Here is a 13405-nt window from a genome sequence, read left to right as displayed (position 1 = left end):
TTGACCCAGCAATAATACGGACGCTGCTATAGGTTGAATTGGAAGTGGGTTTTCTTTGATAAATGGTTTCAGCAGGCTCGGCACCGGCTTGTGATAGTGACTGACTATAACAGAAGGTTGTGGTATGGGCTGTATGGGAGGATGTGGTATGCGGTGTAACTGTTGCGGAAGTACAGTCCTGGTGGCTGGCACCTTCTTTATTGGTCCAATGTATGGTCGACGTCCTGGTAATTTGACTGGATGAAAAAGAGCTGCATTATGTGGTGGGCGGAGAAACTCTGAGAGACCTATTGTTTTCTGTGATTGCAATGCAATATTAGTAAGATTATTTAGATGGTGATGTGAATGGTGATGCATATGATGATGAAGAGGTGTTGATGATAATGTGGACGATAATATTTTTTTAGAGTTAATGTGTAACAATGATTGTGGAGTTTTGTGATATGATTGGATATGATTTTCTCCATGTAATGTTTCCGGTACGGATGTGGTAATACGTGGTTCGAACGATATTTGTCCTTGAGCAGCTTCTATGTCATTCATTTGGATACTTGCTGTCGGACTCGGATTTGACAGTTGCTCTTGTTGTTTATTGGTAGGTAAACCTCGCATCGGGACCTTAGCAGCAATATGGTTTATATTCTTATTGTTGTTGACATTTCGGTTGTGGTTGTTGGTGTTCCTTAGTATGCTCTCCTCGAGAGCTTCTGCAGCCCGGATTCCATCTGAAATCAGTTTAGTAATTTCCGATGATTTTGTTATTTCAAATGTCAATTTTGGCGGTGTTCCATTCATATTATGATTTTTAATCAAATCTGTTTGGTGCTTCAATAAAAAATTATCGTTGGGGCTGACCTTTGTTTCGTGACGAATTGATGCCTCAGCAGCGATATCATCGCCATCGCCGGGAGCGTGATATGGTACGCGAACTTCGTATTTCTTCGATGCCGATGCAATGAAACGTGAATCATCGCAGAAATCATGTACGTGAATCTTCCATCCCAAATAACGATGAGTGAAGCACTGGTAATAAACAGTATCTGGTGTATTATGGTCCGGAGTCCAAGTAATAACGCCGGGTTCACCGGGATCACATTTTAAAGTCAATGTACGTTGATAGGCCCCAAATGATTGAAAATCATCAGCCAAGGGGCCATCAACATCCGGTGTCCAGTTGCAGAGACGACCAACCCCAGTTGGCGTCAATTGCCCAGAACGAGAACGATGCACACCAGCGAATATGCGTACACCCTGTAAGTCGAAGAAAATAATAATAACTGTTCAGTGAAAAGTAAATTAATAGCTAACTTTTCAATCGAAATGAAAAATCGCTTGAGATATTCTTTCTAAATTCTGCCTTATAAAAAAAAAAAAAAAAATTCTATACAACATAAAATAGTCAGGGATGAAAGATAATCATTATTTTTTAAATTATAATTTAAAAACCATGGCTAAGCTTTGCAAAAAACTCTCTCGACTCATAGTTTTCTTTCAATGTTCTGTTATAGTCTCTGAAGATTAATATTTTTCGTCTTTAACCATAAAAAATTAAAATAATTCTGATTGAAATTTCGGTTGGATTCGTCTGTATGGCCTTTTAAGTTAAATTAATTGGAAGATAAAAAATGTCCAAAACAAAAAAAAAATAAAATTATTTAGCTCGAAAAATAAAAATAAAATTTCATTGGGCGCATTTATGTATCAAACCGTTTCTAAGACGCAACTGTTTACCTCAACTGTTGCTGAAATGCTGTCAACTGTTGAGTTCAACAGTTACGTCTTAGAAACGGCATGATACATAAACTGCCAAACCATTTGTAAATAAGCAAAATTAAATAAAACCGCACAAAAATAAAAAAAATATTAAGCCAAAAACATGGAGAGCACAGGATTTATAATGGAGTTTTTCTTATTTAATTTTTAATATATGTATGTATTTGTACGTGTATTTTATTTTATTAACAGCCAGTTTCGCCAGCAATTTACAGACAAATTATTTTTTATTTGATTTTCTATGAAAACTGACGGAAGGGAAACATCATTTTTGTTTTACATATATAAATTGTTGACTTCATGTAGCGAAATAATTTTATGATGGAAAAAATGGCGTAAACTTGCCAACCGTTGAGCTGAGTGGAACTACTCAAATGTGCGTTTCTTAAACAAACACTCAACAGTTTAGCTACAGCTACGTCTTGGAAACGGGCCCAATGATGAATAAACTAAAAATCAAAATAGAATCGCTAGTAGATGTAACTACTGGCTTAAATTGATCAACCTACAATGATAACCGCTCATGAAAAGAACTTTTTAATATGAGGCGTATGCTTTTGAAATTTTTGTATAGAAGATTATAGGTAAATTTCAATATTTTCGATGCGTACGAAAACGAGAATACGCCCCATGATTTCATAAAAAATTGAACAGATTTCTAAACCGCTGTCATTTTCAAACTCATTTTGTGCCGTTTTTTTTTATGTAGGTTTTAAAACTTATCTGCCCTTCAAACACATTTTTTCAGAACAAAATTTGTGTTTGAAGGGCTGATATGAATATAAAAGTGGTTTAAACTCACCTTTTTTTCTTCCTCTAGTTTATGTTCATAGCCACCCACAGGGTCATCGGTGATATAGAATGGATGGTATTTCGCAGGTATATCCGCATCTATACCTCCTTCAACCACAAACGTATAGGTTTTGCCGCGAACAACGTGAATTTCAGGAATTAATAAACCGTTAATATACCATGATATACCCCAACCAACGTGGCCTACAAAATGCACAAATATTTACATAAATAAACATGTGTTTTAGTTGAAACTCAGAACAAAAACGACGAATATCACCTTACCAGCAAAAAGTTTCACCTCTGAAAAAGGTTTGAAGGAAGAAATGTTATCGTATGGTTCGGTAATACGCATCTAAACTTCCTACCGAAAAAGCGGGTATGCACACAAATGATGAATTCGTATTTTTTAGATAAATATGCGAATTGGTAAGATACGAATTTCGTAGGACATCGGTCGTGTTAAAATTCAGTGGTTATGCCCTCACTTTTACTATTATCAACTCATTTTTAGTTATTATTAGTGTTTCGTTTTTAATCTAGCATAAATTATTCCAGTAAAAATTGCGAAGTTATTATCTAAAATCGCAAAACTAGCGAAAAGCGAATGCAAATGCAATCACCATTTACATTACCATATCTATCAAAGTATGTTATATGTATGTGTAAGTAACCTCGTAACCGCGTAAATGAACCGATTTTCCCTACAAAATTAAGTAAGTTTACGAGGTTTACGTGGTTACGAGGCTTTTACGCGTTTAGATGGATTGCCCTTTTGATTTTTGCTTATTTATAATTAGATAGATAAATCAATTAGCTTTTTATTTGAAATCCAACCTTTACCGACTGAGATATTTTGATATTAGTTACGATATTCGTCGGTTTTATTTTGAGCTCGACTTATGAATGTAGATAAATATATATGTATATGCATTAGAGTGGCCAATATTTAACAATTTTAATTAATAAATTAGTAGAAATTCATAGAAAAATTAGTACTACAAAATTTCAGGTCAATTGGATAATATTAAATCCTAAAACCAAAGTTCGTGTACATAATTATATACATACATATAGTAGACTCGCGATTAGCAGGGTGCTCAAAAGTGTTCAACGAATTAAAGATTGTGACACTTAACTTTTATTGCATTCCATAAATATGGAAGAGAAAAAGGGCAATTGAAGTACTACTTCGATTATATCTATAAATCTAGGTAATTTGTATACAAATCCATTTGTTCAAAACTTCGCTAAATTCAGATGAGACTAGACAGTTGCGAAACCATATTTTTAAGTACTTATATTGCGAAGATTTTAACATAAGATTTTCTAAGCTTAAACAACTGCGTATGAATCGAGTTCCACAGCTTTGATGCCATTTTTTTCGTGGGACGTAGCAAATTATGTGTGATTATGGCGGCCGCTGTGGTGTAGCGGTTAGAAGTGCGTACTACCTGTACGTTTAGAAACGTAGGTCCCTTTGCATTGTGTGACATCAAGGCACACGCCACTACACCCAAGATTTATTAAAAACAAGATGTGATTGACAACTCAGTGCGGTTCTCTTTTAAGGTACTACAATGTCAAAAAATAAAAAAATAAACGATTTAAAATACATATTTGGTTTCAATTTGACACTATAGGATAGTTCTTTTGAGAGCAATGTCAAATTCGAACACACTTTGTTAAATACATTTTGACTAGACCTGTATTTGATTTCACCATGAACTGACTGAGCAACTTTTCACTCCAAGCCAGCGATATGTGTTCCCCCTATAAAACGAGTCGACTAGATTTTTGTTCACATTAGATGGTTTTCTAAAGAACCGTTACTACAGAACTGTGTAGATTTTCGCACTCAGCCACCGCTTTTTGAATGAACTTTGAGCCCGCCTTACCGTTACCCCATTAACCTCAGATTTTGTACAAATAACTTTTTATTTCATTCATATTCAGCAAATCTTGTGGGTGGAATCTAATAAAATTTTAAATTTAAAAATACCGGCCACCTTATCATAATCATACAGATGTACATTGTGCCCTGCAAACAATTGTGCGACTAATCTTTAAAGAGTGTATTCAGGGATTACTTTCCGTGGGATGCAATTGGGCATTAACTACTCAATTAGTCCCGAATATTATGCACTTAATCACCAGGTTTTCACATGCGGCATTGGGATGCAATACATTGGCTCAGCAACAAAGAGATCCACGGTTCGAATCTCAGTTGTGGCAACTTATTATTCTTATTTTTTAAAAGTGACTAATTGCTTCTCATATCCGTTCGGGTATAAAGGTGCACAAGTAGTCTCTTTGTAGGACACACTCAAGCAAAAAGAAATAGTTCATTCTATATCCGGAGAACCAAATTGGTAATAGTCGCATGTACCTTTCCGATTGATCCCGAAGTCATCCCAGATTAGTTACGTTTTTTGCAGGGTATGAGCATATAAGTATACAGTAAATTAAATATTTGTGATTTATGTATGTATGTTACCAGTTATAGCAGAGTAGCCATGTTTTCCACCTGTTGGACCCATTTGTGCATAAAATACACCATCCTCTGGTTCATAGCATTCTATAGCTGGAATGTCCCATGCGCCATTAGTGTTCGACACTTTCGGTGTAGGTACGGGACGTGAGTGCGATTGAGGCCGTTGATGCGCTTGTTCTTGACGCCTATTCGCACTTTGCAGCGCCTGCGGAGTATTGTAATGTTCTTCTTCAGACTCCAAACTAGTTTGACTCGAAGTTGTAGACGACGGGTAACCCTGGCCACTTTCGACTTCGTCTTCATCACTCTCGTCAGCTGGTTTGTTGCCTTCGGGCGATGGACAGTTCCAAATAGGTTGCCGACCAAAATCAATACGAGTTGTCAAGCGTGTGTAATGAGTATGATATGAGGCTTCGTGGCGTTCATTAAGTGGGCCGATACCCCATACGATGGCCTGAGAATTATTTACCAATATCGGGACATCAAGCATGCTATTTGATTGCAGAGAACGTTGGAATGTAACAATAGAATATCCATTAACCCAAGCAGCGTTTAGTAGACGTATTGAGTTTGTCTCATTCTACGATTAAATAATTTTATGTTTAAATTGACTTTCTTATTATCGGGTGAGATTTTTAACCTGAATGTTGCCTTTTGGGCAAACTCCAAGTCCACCAGAACATTGTGACTTATCGCCCAAGTAATAGTCCACTGCAAAGCCTTTACCAGAATCTTTCTCAACCCAAGCTACTACAACATCAGAGCCAATCATAATGCTTTTTTCAGGATTTTGTGAAACGCCGAAGGACATGTATTCGTTGGTATCTGTTGGGAAAATCAATTACAAAATTTTATAGCCCCACACAAGAGATATTGAAAAATTAGTGGCAGCAGAGCAGTGCTTTGGATTTCTTTCTTGCCTTTGGTCTTTAAATTGTTAAATTTTGTTTGCCTATTTTGACATTTTAGAGACCAAAATCAACAACAAAATACGGGTCGCTTGTAAACAATAAGCTCTGGTGCTATTACCTGTGCACAGTGTATTGACCAGGGATGGAAAATAATCATTATTTCAACTTTCAACCATAAAATCAATATTTGCAAGCGTCGTAAAACAATATTAACTATACTCACCTATTTGTATTCGTACGTCCTATTGTAATCTACAATGATTTTTAATTTTCCAGTTTAACTAATAAAAATTAAAAACAATAATTAATATGTGATTTTTATTTTTCGATCACTATTATTGATTATTTTATGATATTTATTTTTTCGCTCAAAAATAATAATTAAAATATAGTTTTATTTTTTCACTTAAGAATAACGATTTTACTGGTACGCAAAAAAGTAGCCAGTGCTTTTAACCAGACCCACCTACCGACATGTATTTTGACCCGCTGAATCCGAATCTGAGGTCCGTTTGACTCGTACACCCTCAAAATTTCGAGTAAATGACGACACTCGTTTTGACGATATCGTGTTGAGATTGTCTATTTAATTGTTTATTTAAAAACTCAAAAGCTGCACAAGCGACATTCCCGACATATTCTTGTTAGAGGTAGCGACACCCTAGTAAAAGGAATAAGTCCCAACATTTTTATGTCGAAATTTCAGTGGGTTGCGTATACATATGTATGTATGTTTATGGCTATCCAGTTGAAATTTAATGCATACAACATCGCTGTTGGTGGCATGAGCTTGCTGCTGTGTATACATGCCAGTATAAATGAACCTTCATTTCCATTTAACACGCGTGGTTTCTCACAGCGTATGCGTACTCTAATCATACACTTGTACTACTGCTGTATGCATATGGCTGTATTAATATTTCAAGCATACAAAAACGCATTAATGGAACAGTATTAAAGCATTCTTACAAGATATGTATCCCCATATGTAAATGCTACTTCTCTGATACATTTCAATATACGAGGACATACAAAAAAGTAGCACTTACATATGCAAATGCATATCTTGTAAAAGCCCGTTTGTGCTGAAAATAGTATCGCACAACACGTCCGTCCACTAAAATTTTGTACAAGACTGAAAATATTACAAAAATTCCACTTTAAATTTATCAAGAAATGTACTCAAAACAACGACAACGTACATTCGCTTGCAATTCGCTAGAATTTGAATTTATTCGTGGAAATTCATGACTACGCATGAATTGTTCACACTAATTCATGCATTCTTCATGAATGCATACAACCGATTTCTACTGGTTATTTAACTTTAAAAAATAATCATTACTTTTAGGTTTAAAATAAAAATCAATAATATTTTTTTTCTCTGAGCGGTAAAATAAATATCATAAAATAATCATTATATATGATGGAAAAAATATAAATCATAAAATAATTATTATTTATGATGGCAAAAATAGAAATCATAAAATAATGATTAAATGCTGATCTATACATCGCACACCGTTTTCAAAAGAGTCACAACTCGAAATTTGGCATTTTGGAAATTATGCGCTAAAAATGTACACAGAGCTTTTGTTTACCTTTCAGCGATAGCTGGAGCAAATTTTTGTTATAATTTGTTAAAAAACCTAAGGTAAAGTCGCCCTTGTCCATACATATGATTAGCATGTGCTACGAAATAGTTTTTTCGCATTTTATGACGAACGTAGTATTTTGAGTTGTGACTCTTTTGAAGACGGTGTGCGATATATAATACGCGAAGGGAATTTTTGTCCAGTATAAAAGATCTGTACCGTTCGCTCGATTTTCAAAAATGAGATGTCAAATTAAAGCGCTTGGTCTGTAGATGTGCGAACTGGTTTTTGTTTTTCGAAAAGAGTTGCCGCCTGTTGAAAAATCAAATTCAAATTATTTAATAATCAATGCCACCAAATCCGCACCGTTCGTTCGATTTTCTAAAATGAGGCGTCAAATTAAAACGCGTTAACTGCAGATATGCAATGAGGTTTTACTTTTTTGAAAAGAGTTGCCACATTTTAAAAAATCCATTAAAATTATTTTGCAAAATCCTCGTTTCTTAACTCAACTATAGGAGGGTTGCCACCAGTTTAAAAAATCATATTAGGTAATAGAAATATGTATCACCATATGGGTACCAAATGAAGGGTGTTTCAGAAAGTAGTGGTGTAAAAATATTTTGAAGAGGGCGGCCACCTGCTTAAATTATCGAATTTAGTTTACTTATACACAAGTTATACGAAATATCAAAATATGCATATCAAACGAAGGAGCGTTAAGAAATATTTAGTTTGAACGCTAAGAATATTTTTGAGGTGTTGGAAGAGGGTTGCCACCTTTTTAGAAAGTTAACTTTAAATTATTTTATAAAAATATAGGTTTGAATCGAAGGGGGTTGAAAATATTTTATTTCTGAACTGTATCGAGCGGGGTCGCCACATGTTTGAAAATTAAAATTCCACTTCATTCATCAGTTAATTAAAATATGTATCGCAATTTCCGGCGAAGGAGAGTTAACAATGAAAATACTTTTGAAGAGGGCTACCTACCATCTGTTTGAAAGGGCTAACTCAATTAACTAATTCAAAAATATATGAAATATAAAGATACCGTAGTCAAACGAAAGAATTTTAAGAAATCTTTAGTTTGAGCATTTCGAATGTTTGAAGAGAGTTGCCACGTGTTTAAAAAGTTACATTCAAACTGTGTATCACATTGTCAGACTAAAGAGATTTAAGAAGATTTTAATTTGAGAATCCTTTAGTAAAGGAATTTTATAAATGAGAAGTCAAATTAGAGACATTAGATGTATGTTAAAGTTTTATTTTTTTAATTAAGATCTTTTGCTATCGGTATAGAGTGATTTAAAATTCGATGAAAATAAAAACATGCACTTTGCGACTCAGAAACGGCTGTACGGTTTTGATGAAATGTGGCACTCGGATCTCTTATAACTCTGACTAACATTTGGAATAAATTTTAACAGCCTTATTCATAAAAAATAAAGTAGCTTTATAAAAGGTTTATAAATTGAAAAATGTATGAAAACGTCACTTTATAAAGCTCTTTAAACCTACTTTATTTTTTATGAATAAGGCCATAAGTTTTTGAAATTAAATTTTGGGCATTTTAACGCCATGCGGGTTCACTAGTTTAAATTATTTTACTTATAATGATTACAGTCCCTGGTCTTGACCACACATTGTCATTAAAAATACATCTACATATGTATATTTATGTACATAGTAGGGCTGTGCGATTGATTACTCAAAATTTTAGTTAATCATAAAGTAAATAACTCAATTATTCGATTAATTGGGAATTATGATTACTCAAAAATTCAGTTACTCGAGTAATCAAGATTTTTGATTAACAAAAAAAAAATATTAGAGTAAGTTGCTTTATGTTTAATCAACATTTCGAGTAAAATGAGTAATCAACATTTCAACTCTTTATATACGTATAAAGTAGTTAAAGTTCCTTGATACTTTGAAAACAAAGTTTCTGTTTTCAAAAATTAAAACGAAAATTTTTTTTCATATACAGAATGTAAAAAAGAAAATAAGCATTTTCCAAAGCACAGCCCTAATTAATATACAAAATTTATACATTTCACATGAAATTTCAATTTGTCAATAGCATTTTCAATCTTGATAATTTATCAAGAAAAGAGCTTTTGATTTCTGTCAATTTATATAAGGTGGTGTTGTTTCATCAGCTGTGAGTAGCGTTTGATTGTCAATATTTTGTATTTCGTTATCGAGCATGATTCAATAATACAAGGTTGGATAACGTGGCAGTTGTCTCGCTCCCGCATTCTGACTTAGCCTGCGTTGCCTTCTTTTTTGATTTATAAAAACTACTACTAAAATACAAGGAGAAATATTGTCTTCGTATAAAAACTTCAACAGGCAACACTGCCGATATTTTCATCGAATGTTTCGAGGAAATTCATTTTCTTATTGAGCAAATTCAAGTAAGTATGGCAAAAAAATCAAAAATAATGGATATATTTTGAATTACAACAATAATTTACATATTTATTTGGCAAAAAGTAGCGTTTTACAACAAGTGCAACCGTTGCAAGTAAGTTTTGAATGCTAGTATCCCTGTATCCATCCACGTATGGTAGTACAAATATTAATAAATATATTCTCTTGTGAAGGTCAGGATCATTTGGCTGTCCGTCCACGTTTGCTGGTGCATGTATTTTTACCACTGCAGCCTTTGGGTTGGTCAAGTGTAGCCTTTGCATATTTACAAGTAAGTATACCACTCCATCAAAGCGAAAGTGGAAAATTGCAGAAAAAAGTACACATCATTACAAAAAATTAACATTTTTAAAAAACGAAATGTAATGTATTGAAGACATATTTTAAAGTTTAACCGATATAATGATTAACAAGACTGATTGTAGAAAAAAGTAAAAAACGTTCCACAAAAATTAGATTTTTAAATAACCAAATGTAATTAAATTGCGATATTGAAGATCTAACTTTTAAATGTAACCAATATAATGATTAGCAAGACTGATTGGAGAAAAAAGTAAAAAACATTACTAAAAAATGTAAATTAAAAAAAAAACCAAATGTAATTCAATTTAAGATATTAAACATGCAATCTTTAAATGCAACAAATATAATACCTTTTAAAAGATTAATTTATATGCATTAAATCAATTGCATCTTTACCATTTGTATAATTCTTCATATAGTCCCTTTGAATAAAGGATTTGTTTGAATTCCATTAATTTTGTTAAATATATACCGGAATATCAATGCAACCTTACAAGGCAGTCGATTGACACAAATGTCAATATTTATCCAACCTTGTATTATTGAATCATGGTTAGCGAGTAAGTGAAAACGTGAGAGTGTTTGTATTTTCTGTCGCCCTTTATCATTCGAGGAAGAATAGCTGAAATTTGACAATGGCCCGCTAAAAGCAAAAACAAAATACAAGTAATTGTTGTATTTGTTGAATCGATACCACCTTATATGTATTCGCCTTGATTTCTGTGCTCGAATACCAATCCTTGATAAATAACAAAAAGTTGACAAATTATAAAGATTTTCAATTTATCAAGTGCACAGAATCGGGCCGTTAAAAATGTGTATGGAACGAATACTAGAATCTACGCCACAAATAGTAATTTAACACATAAAAAGCTTGGTTTTGCCACACTATGATCACACAGTTGACGTCACACTGGCTTTCCGAACGGCCTGAAATTATTGAATTAAACTCTAGTAATAAGAAGTGAAGTCACGAAGACGATTTTAAAAAATTTTTATATAAAATATATTGCCGCAAAATTGCTCTAGGGTCCACTGGACCCTGTGTGCCAATTACTGGTTAAGAATACTTGAAACGGGTTTGTGAGTTTCGGCTTCGCCAAAACTTTATTTCTTTTAGGTTTGTTTGGGGAAGGGGAATCAATTTTCTTGGTGAGATACATATGTACATACATATACGTTTACAAATAAATATCTGCTTACAAGATTTAATATTTCAAATCTCTTTCGGTAATAAATATTTAAATGACTATCCTACCACTTACCCAATTTGGCTATAAGTTGTATTACAATGCTGTCACCGGCTACGGCCCACCTCACTTCAAATGCTAAATCGTCATAAAGAACTTCACAATTCAATCTTGACTGGAAAATGTAAAAGAAAATTAAAGCATGTATGTACATACCTGGCGGTCAAAAGTGGATGAATTGTGTTTTGTTTTTAATATTACAATGTTTTTCAAGCTAAAATTTTGTGGTTATTTTTTATAAAAATATGATTCATGCTTTGAAAAACCATATAAATCAAACTTTATACAAAATTTGGAAAAATTCCATAAATTGTTATCAAAATTTTGAAATTTTTAATCAGAATTTTTATAAAATTTTTGGTATGCAGTTACAAGGCTTATAAAATTTTAAGGCACTGGCCCAATGCAGACTTGCTTTGCTTACTTCGCTTTGAGAACTGTCAAAAGTCATTTGGAATATACTAAAACGTATGAGGGGTGGCCAAATAGGAGCTTTGCTTTACTTGCTTTAAGCGCCTCAAAGTTTCAAATAAGCAAATGTTGTATTTGAAAGCGTTTTGTAGGCTTTTGACAAAAAGGTATGTTCCCGTTTTAAATAAATTCAAACAAACTGCTGCACACTTTTATGTACAAATTTCACGTAATTAAAAAAGAATAAACGTATAATATAAGTTACTCAAAGTTTATTAAAATTGATTCTGTTTCCAAATCTATATTTAACATGTCGCTGGCTGAAAGTGAAAAGTTGCTAAGTCCATTTAGACGGTTAATTTGACAACGATATAAAGCCGTAACCAGATCTCATAATCGACCTCTTTCTAATTTCCGTGCAGCCGATTTGTTATAGCTCTATTCCGTGTTTTTACCATACGATGCTGGGTCAGGGCTATTCACACTTCGGTTTCATTGTATTCGCAATAGCTCGCCGGAAAAATCTTGGATCTGCATAAACAACGGCGCCAGTTTGGACCATATTTACTCTGTGATACTGGAAATGGCATTCTAAACGCTCAATACAAGTTTGTACCAGCAAATGTTTTGGTACATGAATTTACACCCATTACAATTAAAGGTTGATAAGGTTGTTTTTTATCCGGCTTTCAGCGCATGTATCGCATTGAAAAAATACCTAAGTGCACTCGACATCGAGGTGTTGTTGAGCCAATGCGTTCGGTGCGCACTGCCAGCGGTGAGTGGCCACGGAACGACTTCGCCGCTGCTGGAGGACAAATGGAGCCATTTCGAATATGGTACTCTAAAATCTTTAGCCATAGGGCTATACCACAATTACAAAGAAATTTTGAATAGTTCTTGATTTCATTAGCCAAATATTATATCCCAAAAGTTATGCTGGTAGCAAGTACAATTTTATTAAGTTTGCTACAAAGAACATAGAAAAAGCTTGGTTGTACTATTCGAATAATAATTTAATGCAAAACATACATATGTATAGAAAATTAAATTGATTTTTATTTGAATAAGCATGGCGAATCTCCTGCGAAGAAGAGGTAAATATGTAAGCTGGAGAAATTGTGCATCTTCTTAGTTTTTCTGTGTTCTTTGTTTGCTATGAGCACTGTGCCTATTCCAGTGAATACAATTTGGAAGTACATTTTCCGTATTGTTTTATTAAAATCCACATAAGAGCGAACTATATAAGCCATATTCTGGCCAAATGAAGCTAGGTTCTTGTGTAAACTCATGTATCTTTTCAAGTGAAGCGGGGTGTAGAAGTACCAAATATTACTTCTTAAAATTGTGTGTTTTTGAACAACTTTATAATTTCTTGATGCATGAACATACAAAATGAATATGCTGTATAATTTTGAACTGAACTAAGTATGTATACAA

The 13405-nt window shown here is 33.6% G+C and overlaps 1 protein-coding gene across 1 annotated transcript in view; it reads right to left on the bottom strand.

Annotated features, from left to right (window-relative positions):
• LOC118736751 (protein Skeletor, isoforms B/C) overlaps positions 1–13405 on the bottom strand; it is a gene marked incomplete in the record, with an annotated part of 84235 nt that overhangs the window by 16102 nt on the left and 54728 nt on the right. Inside the window, 5 exon segments of the mRNA XM_036466767.1 lie at positions 1–1251; positions 2576–2769; positions 5063–5639; positions 5700–5884; positions 11570–11669. Of these exon segments, the coding sequence (XP_036322660.1) occupies positions 1–1251; positions 2576–2769; positions 5063–5639; positions 5700–5884; positions 11570–11669 (2307 nt within the window).

The sequence above is a fragment of the Rhagoletis pomonella genome, unplaced genomic scaffold (genome assembly GCF_013731165.1).
Source record: "Rhagoletis pomonella isolate Grant_MI unplaced genomic scaffold, Rhpom_1.0 Rhpom_scaffold_00004, whole genome shotgun sequence".
Classification (NCBI taxonomy): Eukaryota; Metazoa; Arthropoda; class Insecta; order Diptera; family Tephritidae; genus Rhagoletis; species Rhagoletis pomonella.
This window is presented reverse-complemented; position numbering and strand designations above follow the sequence as displayed.